This window comes from Gadus chalcogrammus, chromosome 9 (assembly GCF_026213295.1).
Source record: "Gadus chalcogrammus isolate NIFS_2021 chromosome 9, NIFS_Gcha_1.0, whole genome shotgun sequence".
NCBI classification, from domain to species: domain Eukaryota; kingdom Metazoa; phylum Chordata; class Actinopteri; order Gadiformes; family Gadidae; genus Gadus; species Gadus chalcogrammus.
The window spans coordinates 14190390-14204193 of record NC_079420.1 but is presented as its reverse complement, the minus strand read 5'-3'; the positions used below and the strand labels follow the sequence as shown (position 1 = coordinate 14204193).

The window sequence follows — 13804 nt, the reverse complement described above, 5'->3', positions numbered from 1 at the left end:
ACACACACACACACAGATAAACACATCCAAGAGACAAACACACCCACACACCAAGACACAAACTAACCAAATCAGAAAGTTTGAATCCCTTCGTTCTCCCAACTGTATTCTAAAGTCAGTTAAGCGTTTGGCAGTGACGGGGGGGGAAAAAACGCTGAGGAAGCAGTTTTTTTAGGCTAGCGATATAGTGTCAGTCAACATATTTCATGGTTGTCTTGTTGGGCACTAAATTACTAATACATCAACAATGCAATAATAAATCAAACATGGAAGTACTTATTACGCTAACAATAAGGGTGATGACTGAGTTATTCTTCAATACCTTATTCATCCACTAGAGGTCAGTCATAGTCCGCATAGCATTTGAAAAAAATACACAACCCGCTGTTCATTAAAAAAAAAACACCCCCGGTTCTTTGGTGACATTTTGTTCTCTGGTCAAGGGGCTTTTAATCAGGAACCTCATTTAAAAGAGACCCTTTATAAATGAAACTCCTTCTGGGCCTTGTGGAAGGATGGCAGAGATCAGAGTGCTGCAACCTGCCCGAGCACATGAGGGCCTGCAGGAGTTGCCGGTCCCTCTAGTCTAACTACACTCTTCCACAAGCGCTAATTATAAAGACTGCCCCTGGTCAGACAAGGCTGCACAGTAAGAAGAGTGCTGGACTCTGCAGATAACGCAGTGCTTAACTGTTTGAGAGTGGATAGGGGCTCCTCTGAAACCTCCATCTGTTCTGAGAAGAGAGACAAACGACTCACCCACTTTAGTGATTTTTAAGAAAGGAACTAAGTCCCTTCCATCTTTATATTCCTCTGTGTGTGTGTGTGTGTGTGTGTGTGTGTGTGTGTGTGTGTGTGTGTGTGTGTGTGTGTGTGTGTGTGTGTGTGTGTGTGTGTGTGTGTACACCATCACCAGAGTGTTCAGCTCCCCCCCCCCCCCACCACACACCCCGTGTTCCTACAGTCCTACCGGTTGAGAAGCCGGTCTTCTTGTGACACTTGGTGAACTCTATGTTGAAGTAGGTGACCAGGGCGTGGACGTAGTCGTTCCTCTGGATCTGCAGGCAGAAGGCCGAGGTGAAGGACAGGTCCTCGGCCTTCACCGTGTAGATGTCCACCTCCTGCACACAAATAGATCCAACGTCAGCAGGACACTCCACACCTCGGGCGATCCCGCCCCTTCAAACAACACAGAGCTGATCCCTGTACATGTTCCCGTCCACGATGTGAAACGCCATTCAGAACACCAGAGCAAAAGGGCATTGATCTGATTCTCATTGATTTATTCATGGTCAGACCCACATAAACCCTTTTCTTTTTCTCACGCTACCTGCCTTCTCCATGCGTGCGAACTTCACACCTCAAGCGGCTTATTGCCATCATATTCCTCCCCTTACTCTGAAGGAACACACTGTGGACGGGGGGGGGGGGGAGAGCAGGAATCTGGATGGGTAATGAGCCCCATATGAAACACTAAAAGCCCCGAGTGCAGGAACCACATGAAACAGCCCGAACCTTGCAACTCACAGCCAACTAAAGGCCAAAGCCAAGGCGAGGAAGAGGTGCGGAGGAGTCACTGGGGGGCTTCCAGGACATGAGAATCAAAGTATTCTATTCTCCGGTTTTGAAGGTAATGGTCAAACTTCATCCCTGTTTCTTTATAGTTTTATCCGTGTGTATGTATTTTATATTTCAACGTCTGGTTTCGATCCCCTAACCATTTGTGTCCGAGGCGCGTCCCGGATGAAATTACCCTGGCGACGCCTGCGGTTGCCGGGGTCATTCCACCCTGACAGCACGCAGGGTAAACACATTTGGGTTTGTAGCACTATCACACGCTGTTATCTATTCAGCGCTCCGGGCGTGATGGGATGCCGCTGACGGATGACATATTTACCGGAGGGGAAACATTTTGCCCATGTTTGTTGGGTAATAAAAATGTAAAATGATGCGCCCGTCAGAATCTTCACATAAAAGCTGCTTTCCATAAAGCCCACACCTCGCAAATCACAATCCAGCTGCAACCATATAATACTATTTATTTGAAAACGTTCAAATTGGAAACTAAGTAAGTTTCAAAGTTTGGTTGCCACCTCGGCTGAAAGGTGAACGACAAAAACAGACTCCACCTCAATCAACCCAGACAAAATCACTCTCAGACAGCCAATCCTCCAGTCATTCTCTTCGCCTGTTTCCCCAGAAAGGCGGCAGCCTTTGAAAGGATCGGGGTACAATGGAGCTTGCCATTTGTCCTAAAGGCGGCAAATTGATCAAGGCACGCATGATTGCATGCAGCGGGTGGTCTTGCTATTGGTGGGTATAGATTTTGAAGGAAAATTAAGTAAGGGTAATAAATGAAGGTCAATGAAGGCCTCACAAGAAGCACAATAACAACAAAACAACGTCTAGACGGGTGGCATTGATATGCATCGTTAGTAAGCCCTGCTTCAGTGGTATTAGCGCAGCTAAGGTCACGGACAGAGCAACAGGGAGCGTGTTGCACGATCATCATGTTACACGGGACACACTGTTCCTCGTCCTTTGTTTAGTCATGCCTGATGAAACCGTGTTGAAATGTTGTTGCTTGTGTTGTAGTGACATTCAGGTTCAGACTCGAACCACATGCGCCGTTGCAGTCTCAGTAGGATGCAGAATGCTGTCCTAATGCAGCAGGTATTTTTGTTTGAGGGGAACATGACGTCTTATTTTGAGAGAGAACATCTTGTGTGTCAAGAGAGCCATGTAGCTCCTCTCCTTGCTTCTATCGCAGCCAACGATTTGTCAAAATTGAGTTTCCTCTGTGAATAGTCATAATAGCTGGAGTGAGAACACGTCCTGATTCACAGTGGGTTCAAATGAGTATTGCTTTTATCATAGTTCACCACAGGCATTGGGACCTTGATGAAACCAGGTGAATGGAATCATAGTATGGGTGATTAAGAAATGAGAGAGAGGTCATTAAAGGGGAATCCAAATATCACTTGTACAGTGGTTCAATTAGACTCCCTCTTTAGGTTAAACCCGCACTAAAGACCTTTTTCACCGAGGCCTAATTGTGAGATAGCCTAAAAACAGCTCTTTCTATGAACTAGGGCACAGGGAATAGACTGAGGCCCCGTCCACACGGAGCCCAAACGGGCGAACACGATCAAGTTTCGTATTTTGCGGTTCAGGAATATCTCCGTAAAGACGGATTCATTGTGAAACCGCATCGAGCTGTAGAAACGCTCTAGTAAATATTCAAGCCGCTGGTTCTCCCAAGAAAAAGGTGGAGCGCATCAAGCCTGCGCGCATTAAGGCTGCTCGCTGTATGCAAACATTCAGTCAAGAGGAGATTCACCTTTTAAACTGAGCAGAAATACTTGTTAATGCAGTTAGTGATTCAATTTATCAAGGGGCTGTATAAAATAAAAGAAATTATAAAAAATTAGACGCAACTCTGACGTCGCCCAGCTGGTGGGGGTGCAATGACGTCATCGTTTGCGTTTCAGGCGTCCACACGAATCCTAACATGAAACCGCAGAGGTCCGGATATATTTGAAACCACCCTGGGACATGGTTTCAGAAATGTGCGGTTTCGGGCACTGGATCCGCCGGCTCCGTCTGTACGGTCAGCCGAAATGCACAAGACTTATGCGGTTCACCAACAAATCGGCTCTGTGTGGACGGGGCCTAAACTAGAGAAGATCACACTAATTGACTGTGGAACATGTGCCCTGGTAGTACATATAATGAGCCAAACCATAATTAGTCTCACGAGCAACACCTGTGTTTGTCCTACGCTGACACTGCTGTGAAAAAGGTCTATCTCATGCATAATCTCTGATTGGCTGACAACGTTCTTAATTAGTCGCCTGCTAATTAAGCGTCGATGCGACACACCTTTTTTAAACCTGAGAGCATTTTTTAGTGGCGGTGCCAAGGGCTCAAGCTCTCCTTTAAAGACAATGTCAGAGTATTAGATTCAAGAAACGTAGTTGGCATTATGCAGCTGTGGGAGAAAACAACACAGTGAAATTAAGAAAAAAAACACAAAACAACAAAATTATGACACGGAAATGGTGGTGCTCACCTTGACCAGGCAGGAGTTGGTCACCACCTGTTTGCTGTCCACGATGTCCACCAGAGGCTCCCTCATGGCCACGTTGCGTATGCACGTCATGTCGAACCCGTACACGTTCTCCCACCCTGTTTAAAAGACGGCGTCGAGATTTTCAAACCTCTCGGACTCTCGAGGTGAATTCAGGTTAAGAGAGTGTACGACAGTGTGTTTGATTGTTCGATTTTTCCAGGACCGCAGCTGCATGATTGTGCAGTTCTAGGATCAGACACCCTGTCAAAGTCACGGTAAGTCACATCTCATTACACCTCAGATGCAGAGGCTCTGCCGTCTTTGAACCCCCCCCCCCCCCCCCGGCTCCCCCCGGCTCGCTCCGAAGCGATCCCTATTCATGGGCGCTGCATTATTCATGGGCGCTCCTCGAGGTACGGTCGGTGTGGGCCGGGTAAGCATTCCTAGTGTCACCCGTCAGGATGGCAGTGCAGGAACGTACAGAGGCTGCAGGTGTTGAAGAGGTCACTGCCCCCTGCCGCCTCCCCCCTCCCCCAGGTGAGGGGAGGTATAATGTGTTGTCTGTGCCACTAAGGCAATGTCCTGCTCAGACGGTCACAAATGACTACAGGACATTTCAGGAGGCTGCTCAGACCTCTGTCTGTAGGGACCAGAGGGACAAGCCCCCTAGTCTCCAACACCCATTCAATCCAACCCTTTATACTCACACTTTTACCCAGATTCACATTTAATTATAACAGGAAAAATATAACAGGTTTTGGCAAGTGTTTTGCGATTCTCTCTGAAAATCCCTGTTTGATTGCATTGCAGTACTTCATCAGCAAGATTTGGTGGTGGGAACCACAGATAAGAAAATAAGTGGTCTGTGGCCAATTCTCTGTTTGCAGTAACAAGGTCTGAAGCCCAGCCCATGGCCCTTACTGAGAGAGTGTGAAAAGCCTGTTGACTTAAGCTATTGACCGTAGCCTCTAGTGATGTACCTGTGAAAATGTGCGTGTGTGTGTACGTGTATGTGCTTGTTTGTTGTTTGTTGGTTAGCAAAGGTGTTATAGTGTGTGTGTGTGTGTGTGTGTGTGTGTGTGTGTGTGTGTGTGTGTGTGTGTGTGTGTGTGTGTGTGTGTGTGTGTGTGTGTGTGTGTGTGTGTGTGTATCAGAAAGAGAGAGAGAGAGAGACTTACAGTGTATTTTGAAGTCTTTATACTGCCTGTCCTCTATGGCTACCACATAGAGTGCAGCCCGGTCAGGGAACATTAATCCTCCTGGTTTCTGTGTGACGAATGAAGAGCACATAGAAGCCATCAATTACCCCTGGAAACTAAAGGTCTTCATTCCACCTAAGACGCCATCTCATTTCACAGCCGCTGCCTGGGACACTTAGCTTGAGGTTTTGAATATAAATGGCCGTTAAGCTACTTGCAGATTTCCATCATATTTTGTTTATGTGATCATGTGGCAGTTCTATCGTCTTGTTTCTTTTGCAGATTTAGCTACATTTCCATGAAGTGCTTTGACTGAATGAATGACCCGCAAATGTTCAAGGTATAAGCCAGACAGACAGCCAGACAGCCAGACAGACAGCCAGGCAGACAGACAGACAGACACAGAGAGAGAGAGACTTTACCAGCCACTTGTCCCTGGCGAAGATGACGGTGTTGAGCATAGACTCGTAGAAGAGGCAGTAGCCCATCCACTCTGAGATGATGATGTCCACCTTCTCAACGGGTAACTCCACCTCCTCCACCTTGCCTCGGAAGATGGTGATCACTGACGAAGCATAAACGTTGAGAGAAATTGTCCATGCCCATACCCTGCTCATACTCTTATATAAAAAACACGGCTTATCCACATTGATGCCATAATGGTACTCTAAGAGGTGTGTATGTGTGTGCGTGAGTGTGTATTTTCTGCGCGTTTTCGTGTGGGTGCAGTATATGCATACACGTGTTCTGTGATTGGAACAAATCGGCCTGTGTAGCAGATGCATATACATCCCAGCAGCCCTTCCTATTCCTCTAGAGCCAAGCAGCAGACCCACGCCTGGCTTCAGTCTGCCTGTCAGCCTGCCCCCTTGATCCCTGCTCTGAATAGTTTGCCCTGATTCCCCCCAGTTTTGTCCAAATGACTTATGAACCCTGTCACACTAACCAGAAATTGCTTCCCGGCATATTCTTAGGCCTTGATGTGCTGGGAAAGGCTCGCTGAGCGGGGGGAAAGGCAATGTGTCTATTAGGCGCGGGTCTGGAGTGTACAGGTGCACACTTTGCTGACACTGTTTATTTATAGACTCATTATTCAGAAGACGCGCCACCGCCAGGTTAGTTTGACAGCATGAATCCGATAATTTCGTGTTGTTGCAGGGAAAGCGATGTCATAATGTTTCTGTCAATGTCTATTTGGGTTACAAGCCAATATACTTGTTAAAAACAAAAACGACATTAGCAAGACATTAAGCAGGGACGAATTGACCGGGTGAAAAAAGAGAGCTGTATCTCATTCCGCATGTTACGTAAGCTTGGCTGGGGAAACACCCTCACACTAACAGGCTCTCACACACATTTGTCATTGGGTTCATACATCTGTAGTCAGCGGTGACCACATGTCCCCATCACACATATATCTGTCTTTTCTCTCTATTGACAGGGAAAAAATGATGAAACTCATGACGTATGTTAGGTAAGCATTGCTAGGGCATCGCACACACACACATACAGGCTCTCACACACACTTGTCATCGGGTCATACATCTGTAGTCAGCGGTGACCATATGCCCCCCTTCCCCCTCACCCCAGAACCAATACTGTGGGGACGAACTTGCACTGTGAAATGGCTTGTGAAATCTGCAGAGGCAGTGGCCCCTGCCGAGGAAATGGCCCCCCATTGAAGATCTTACCACTGTCCAGGTGGTTGGACTTGATGATCCTCTCAGAATACTCTGATATGCTGGAACACTCAATCTGGGGGGGGGAGAGAGAGAGAGAGAGAGAGAGAAAGAGAGAGAGAGAGAGAGAGAGAGAGAGAGAGAGAGAGAGAGAGAGAGAGAGAGAGAGAGAGAGAGAGAGAGAGGTCATGCTGATGCAAGGTAGAAGCCTCGTAAAAGCCAAAGACTATAATAAAAGAGACATAAAAACTGAGTTTTCTGCAGCAGACTGGCGAGGCCAACAACAGGCTATTGTCCCTATTCAGCCCAGGTAATGAAGTGAGTAAAATCACCAGACGACACCTGCTGAGTCTCAAACCTCTACCTCCTTCAAATGACCTTCAAGAAATTCCTTCCTTCATGCCTTACTTCCTTACTATGTGTTTCCATTGCTTCATTCCTTGCTTCATTCCTTCTTTCATTGCAGGTGTTTGTTTGTTGTCTTTCTTTCTCTCTTTCTTTCTTTCTTTCTTTCTTTCTTTCTTTCTTTCTTTCTTTCTTTCTTTCTTTCTTTCTTTCTTTCTTTCTTTCTTTCTTTCTTTCTTCTTTCTTTCTTTCTTTCTTTCTTTCTTTCTTTCTTTCTTTCTTTCTTTCTTTCTTTCTTTCTTTCTTTCCTTACAGTCACAACTACCAGGGAGTTGTGTCAGTCAGGATTGTTTGAGGTATTTGGGGAAAACATGTCGCACACTCGTTTCAGATCCCTACAGCTCTGCAAGCTGCTCGATTTCCATTTTTGGGTCAGCCCCGACTCCGATTGCAACGTCCTTGATTCTCAGCAGGAGAACCCATTAAAAGAGACCCATTTTCCAAGAGAAACAATCCAGGGACTGATTACAGGGAACAACAAAAGATTTACAGACAGGTTTGGGAAGGTGTGTGGGTAAATTTCTCAACAGTGGTGTTTTTCATATTCAGTTTAGACATATACGATGCTCAAGACTGCACGCTGAAGCATGACTTTAGCGTGGCTGTGACGATGGCCTGGGAAGATCGGCCTAAGCCTACGCATATGTGTCTAGATGCAGAACCCTATCCAGTAGAATGTGGACACTGCCTATTGGCTGTTGTCTCTGTCTACCAACTGGAGGATTGGCCAACAGCCATGCTGCTTTGTGCGTACCTATGTCGAGTGTTCACCTGAGTCTGTGAGCATGTATTGGAAATGCGTATGTTTAGTCTCAATGTTTTGCATGAGAGCCATGGGACACAGTCCATGCTCGATTGAATAAAAACAATCATCATGTCATATTCGATTTGCATTTGATCCAAGTGAGAACATTTTCTATTGTAATTCTTGAGTAATGACATTTCTAGAGTCATTTCTTTTTTTTGGCAATCTCCCATGTAAATGATTGAGGCGAGGAGGTAGTGACGCTGCAGAGCTCCATACAAGCACTCAGGATGGGTGCATCAGGCCCGGTAGCACTCTCTCTCTCCACGCCTCAGCAGAGCTGCTCACCAAGCCGACGTCATTGTGTGAAAGACTGCCACAACACAAAAGGCATGGCTCGTCATGTATGGAATTGATGTTTGAAAACGGGACGTATATACCGAGAGGGACAAGGATGTTGAAGAATAACGAGGGAAACGAGAGCTGCAGAAAGAGCTGTCATAGCAAACGCACGGGGCATTGATTTTGTCTATTAAACAAAAACATTTCAACACGTCCTCTGGGTGTCTGTGCGGTTATCTCAAGACCCTGGTGTGCGCATCCATCAAGTGTACTTTGGATACCATTTGATGGACAGCTCTGCTTTCTACTCACTCGCCACGCCTGAGAAGTGGCAGCTAGGAGAGATCTCAGAATGTCAATCAGTGCGAGAGGGAGGGAGAGACGGTTCAATAAGTCATACCGAGTTAGATGAACAGCAGAAACACAATGACTCATCGATGTGCTAATGAAAACCGATTGAGTGTGCGCGGCTCATGCTGACGTGTGCACAACTTTGCAACAACGTGCTTTTCTGCTCTCTGTGAATCTGTGTCTCACTTGCTTACCCTCTCTCTCTCTAACACACACACATGCTCTCTCTGTCTGTGTCAGTCAGTCGGTTAATCGGTCAGTCAATAAGTCAGTCAGTCAATGTCTCGCTTAATCCCCCACTCTCACACACACACACACGCATACACACAGATGCTCTTTTTTTCTGTGTGTCCCTCAGTCAGTTAATCAGTCAGTCAGTGTGTCAATCACTCACTCACTCACTCACTCACTCACTCACTAACACACACAAACTGTGATGCACTCTGCTGCTCAGCAGAGTGCATCCTGCGAGGGGATCCTGATGGCTGAGTGTGACGGCGCCTCTCACCCCGTACACGTGCTTGGCTCCGGCCTTGGCCGCGAACATGGAGAGGATCCCCGTCCCGCTGCCCACATCCAGCACCACCTTGTCCTTGAAGGCATGCTTGTTGTGGTACATGGAGTTCCTGTAGGCCAGGGTCCGGACCTCGTCCTTCAGCATTTCCTTATGGGAAAGGCAGGAGGACAGGGAACAATTGAGGTCAGGGGGAAGGACCATAAGGGTAGCATTCATTGTTGAGATAGAGTTGTCCTTATCTCTTAATGGTTGCCAGATGCTGGACCAAGGGTTTGGTGGTTTCACACATGTTTGTAGTTCAAGAGAAAAAATGTGAGGTCTGTTCAATCCCACTATACTCAGGCTAATTCTTTTCGATTGTACCTTATAAAAAGTTTGTTGCTGAATAAGCTCTACAAATCTCAATTTCAGCAGTGTGTGTGTGTGTGTGTGTGTGTGTGTGTGTGTGTGTGTGTGTGTGTGTGTGTGTGTGTGTGTGTGTGTGTGTGTGTGTGTGTGTGTGTGTGTGTGTGTGTGTGTGTGTGAGTGTGTGTAATTGAGAAGCAAAAAGTACTTAAACCCTACTTGACCTACATGGTTAAAATAGAACAATCCTTATCTTACAGATCCCTCTTTAAAGTTGATAAAAGCAGACATTTCTTTGTTCCCCGCTCTCTCCTCTCTATCTATAGTTTCGATCTTTTCATTTCAGTGGAAATTCAAAGTTCAACTTTATTTAAGTCTGTGTGAAATAGTTAGCCACCAGTTGGTCGGGCACGACTCATCGCTGTTGCTACCAATAAATCCATCTGACATGTCCGCTGTACCTCATGGATGCCAAAGTGGGCGTAGGAGTCAAAGTAATAGTCTCTCGAGGTCATCTCTTCTGGGTTGAGGAGCTTGGCCATCTTCCCCCTACCAGGAGAGCTGGGCAGGCTGGCCCCATGGGGGCTGTGTGTGGAGTGGGACGGCCGTGCCCCCGGCTGGACGGAGGGCACCGGCCTGGGTAGAGGGCTTGGCTGGGTCGACCGGGACTGGATGATGCGGATTGGCTGCTGCGGCGGAGGCTGTGGTTGCTGCAGGACGGGGATCGGATAAAAGGGTTATGGGAAGAAGGAAACAAATTAAAAAGAAAAGGAAGAAATGCGACAAATGCATTAAAATGAAAGTCAGAAAGAAAGAAAGAAAGAAAGAAAGAAAAATATCAAAACACCTTAACTGCTGACAAGTGTCTGTTAAAAGTCAAGGCTCCTCTAACGTGGAGGGTAAAACATATTTCCTCCGGCGATGTTATGCGTCAGCAAGAGGAAATGAGACTTGTCATTCACCTCACACCGGTATATGGACGACGCCACTGGTGCCTCTCAGGCTTAATATCAATCAGTGTGAAGGACGCCTGAGGAGCAGCAACACAAATAAAGACCACAAAAGGGAGAACACAGAAAGAAAGTAGGAAGACTGCTAAAAAGCTGCCTAATGTTTAGACAAAGACAATGTCACATCTGTTCTCTCTGTCTGCAACCTTTGCATCGCCTCATTAACTGTAATTACAGTGCATACTTCTCATATTTTATTGTAGCAAGGGACGATGCTACAGGCCACCTAGGTTGCTGCCACCCTCGTCCTAGGTGGTCTTTACTGGGCTCCTCCGAATCAGAGACACAGGGTGTAGATGTTGAAACCAGTTTATGGCTGAGTTTTGATTACAATGGTACACAGAGCTGGCGATCCGTGCTGAGGTCTCCCGAGTGTGTGCGGTGATGGCTGGGTAAAAGGGGACATATTATACCACCAGGTGTGGGCGTGTCCACCTAGATGTGTGCTGGATAGATCAGTCTACCAGCCTACCCAGTGGACTGTATCAAATGTTAGTCATTTATCCGTAATACATCTAGGTGGACAGCCCCACCTGCGATGTCTTAAGCTGCACATTTTCAAAACGGCTTGTAAATGGCTAATCACACTCACACCTGGTGGTATAATATGTCCCCTAACCTGTGTGCATGATTGTCCAATGCCGCACATGTGTGAATTCCCACCCAGCCCCAGAGTCCAACAAGAATGTTTCCCCACTGCAACTTATATTTATCATTCTCCCTGCTTTTTCAATCAACCACAGGGGGCCAGTCCTTGCAGGTAAACAAGAAAAGCACGCCGCCACACTTAAGCACACCCGAAGCCTTGAACAATCAGTAGCACAGGGGATAGAAGAGCTCCCTGTAGGATGAAGTGAGAACACAACCGTTTTTTCCCGGGTGTTTAGGTTATTAGCGGAGTGCAGCAGTGCGAAATCTTATATAGGATAATGGCTGTGTCAATCAATGTTGACTCCAGAGATTTTGGATGAGTGCTTGACATTATATTATTTTAAAGGTGCTCTAGGTACGATTTAATTTTTATATTTAGATGCAATTTGCTAGACATATCATAGCCATCTGTCAGTGAGGGAAATGCGCCATGGGAATTTCTGGCTCGAGTTGACTGCGCCTGACTCTGTATGAGCCAATTTAGTTTGGAGACAGCTCCTGGCTCATTTCTGTCCAATCAGGGCATCTCTCTCATGACTATTCCTCATCTGTCAATCAAAGATGTGTGAAAGGCAGCATTTCTCAATGGAGGAGAAACGTATCAAGGGCTCAGAGACTGAAGGGACTTTCGAAATCTTGCTCTCTTACCTTCTTTTCTGCTCCCTCTTAACAAATCTCCATTCATACCTACAGCAGTTACAAAGGATATCAACCGGCAGACTTCCTCTTGAAGTAGCATCGATCATAAAAGAAGAAACAATTATTTCTTTCTTCTTTCATTTTCCTAAAACACACTCAAATCTAAAGTGATAACCCTGAATACATGCCTAAATGTTCACGGCCTGAGGCATATCTGTATGAAGACTTAACCCTAGGACAATAATGTAAAAGTATCCACATATTGGTAAAATTATTGGTTTGAATTGTTACATGACGTATTCAAATAATCTCAGTCATGTATGCTTCCTTGAATATTGCAATTCATATGCAGTTCTTGCTTCTTTCACTCCAAAATTGAAAAAGACTTAACATGGTCAAAAGTCAGGAGAGAGAGAGAGAGAGAGAGAGAGAGAGAGAGAGAGAGAGAGAGAGAGAGAGAGAGAGAGAGAGAGAGAGAGAGAGAGAGGAACTGGATACAGGATGATGTATCAGGGCTGAGCAGCTGCAGCCAACGTAAGTGAGAGAAGTCAGGAAAACGAAGAGTGTGGCGAATGCCCTTCTGTCCGACCTGGGAGATGAGTAAACACATTTCAGCTCCTATTCCTGACAGGAGAGGAATCCATTTAGTTTGTTGTTTTACCGCACAAGGACTGCTGTCTTGATGTGTTCTGTCTCTGTGTTTGGAATGCCATAGCCTAACCTTGACCATGCACGTGGTTATTTCGGACAATAGGAACATTTGTATTTTTTTTATATAAAATAAATATGCTTGTTATAATTATTACATTGAAGCTATTGACTTGGTATGATTGGCTCTTGCTATTATTACTTATGTCGCTGACGGTTTTAGTTGAGTGGTTTTTGGCCATGTATATGGTAGCTACTATGCTGAGAGGACATCTATATTTCATTTGGAAAGCTTCTCTAAGTAACAGTTGGGATTAGAGAGAACCGCTGTAAATGTAGTGTGCTGCCAACATGGCGATTAGGAGGAAGGGGAAGCAGCCGGTGATGTCAACCTGTAATGCATCAGGAGCCTGTGCTGTGTAGCCTCAAACTGAAAGGCTGAAGTTGCGGTTGAGTGTCCAGGAATGTTGGAAGAAGGCTCAGTAGAAATACACAAGCTGTGCATGAACTTTTTTGTATGGACATATTTCTGTGCGGAACCAACTTTGCAATTGACGTGCATGCATGACGGCTGATTCCTCCTCAAGACAAGACTGCATCCTAAAAGCTGGCTCTGTTTTGCTCGAAGCATCAACTCTCTGTAGCGTCTGGAGTGTGTAGCAACAGGAGTGCTGCAGTACCCTGGACAGCGCATGCTTTCTCGCTGCAGCGAATTCAGCATCAGATAGACACCCAACATAAACCCAGCTGTCCTTCCCCCTGCCCGGTTAATTTCACATTGTAACAACAGTTCAACGGGACAAGCATTCAATCAGCCTTCGCCGTTTATTTGATCATGTCTGTGCTATCCGTTTAGGGGCATTTACTATTTCAATTCCCCACACTTTATTAATTATGAGATTGACTCCTATCGGCTCATTCGACTCATTACTCTCCAGAATCGTAAGCACAGTTATTAAGCTGGCACGTTTTTCTTTTCTTTTTTTAAATACATAAAGTGCATTTCTCCCACTCACCTCATTGCTGTCCGACTCCGCCATCTTCCTCCGGAGGAGCATGCAGCGGGAGGAGTGCTTCATTCCCATAAGAGCCAATTTACACGCTCCGCTCGATAGAAATAAAAATGGTTAAGCAGTGCCTTTCTGTTAGCTTTTACGTGTTCTAAACATGGAGGAAACGTTTCATGAAACGTGAGCTGAAG

General features: G+C 46.0%; 1 protein-coding gene across 1 annotated transcript in view; it reads right to left on the bottom strand.

Moving 5' to 3' along the window:
* Positions 1-13804, bottom strand: part of LOC130388749 (protein arginine N-methyltransferase 8-B) — a 17791-nt gene extending 3987 nt beyond the window's left edge. The window contains exons 1-8 of the mRNA XM_056598248.1: positions 13620-13804; positions 10117-10365; positions 9302-9457; positions 6963-7026; positions 5694-5836; positions 5251-5338; positions 4073-4188; positions 971-1121 (exon numbers count right to left, since the gene is read on the bottom strand). Of these exons, the coding sequence (XP_056454223.1) occupies positions 971-1121; positions 4073-4188; positions 5251-5338; positions 5694-5836; positions 6963-7026; positions 9302-9457; positions 10117-10365; positions 13620-13688 (1036 nt within the window). The 5' untranslated portion in view covers positions 13689-13804. The remainder of the gene's footprint in view (positions 1-970; positions 1122-4072; positions 4189-5250; positions 5339-5693; positions 5837-6962; positions 7027-9301; positions 9458-10116; positions 10366-13619) is intronic.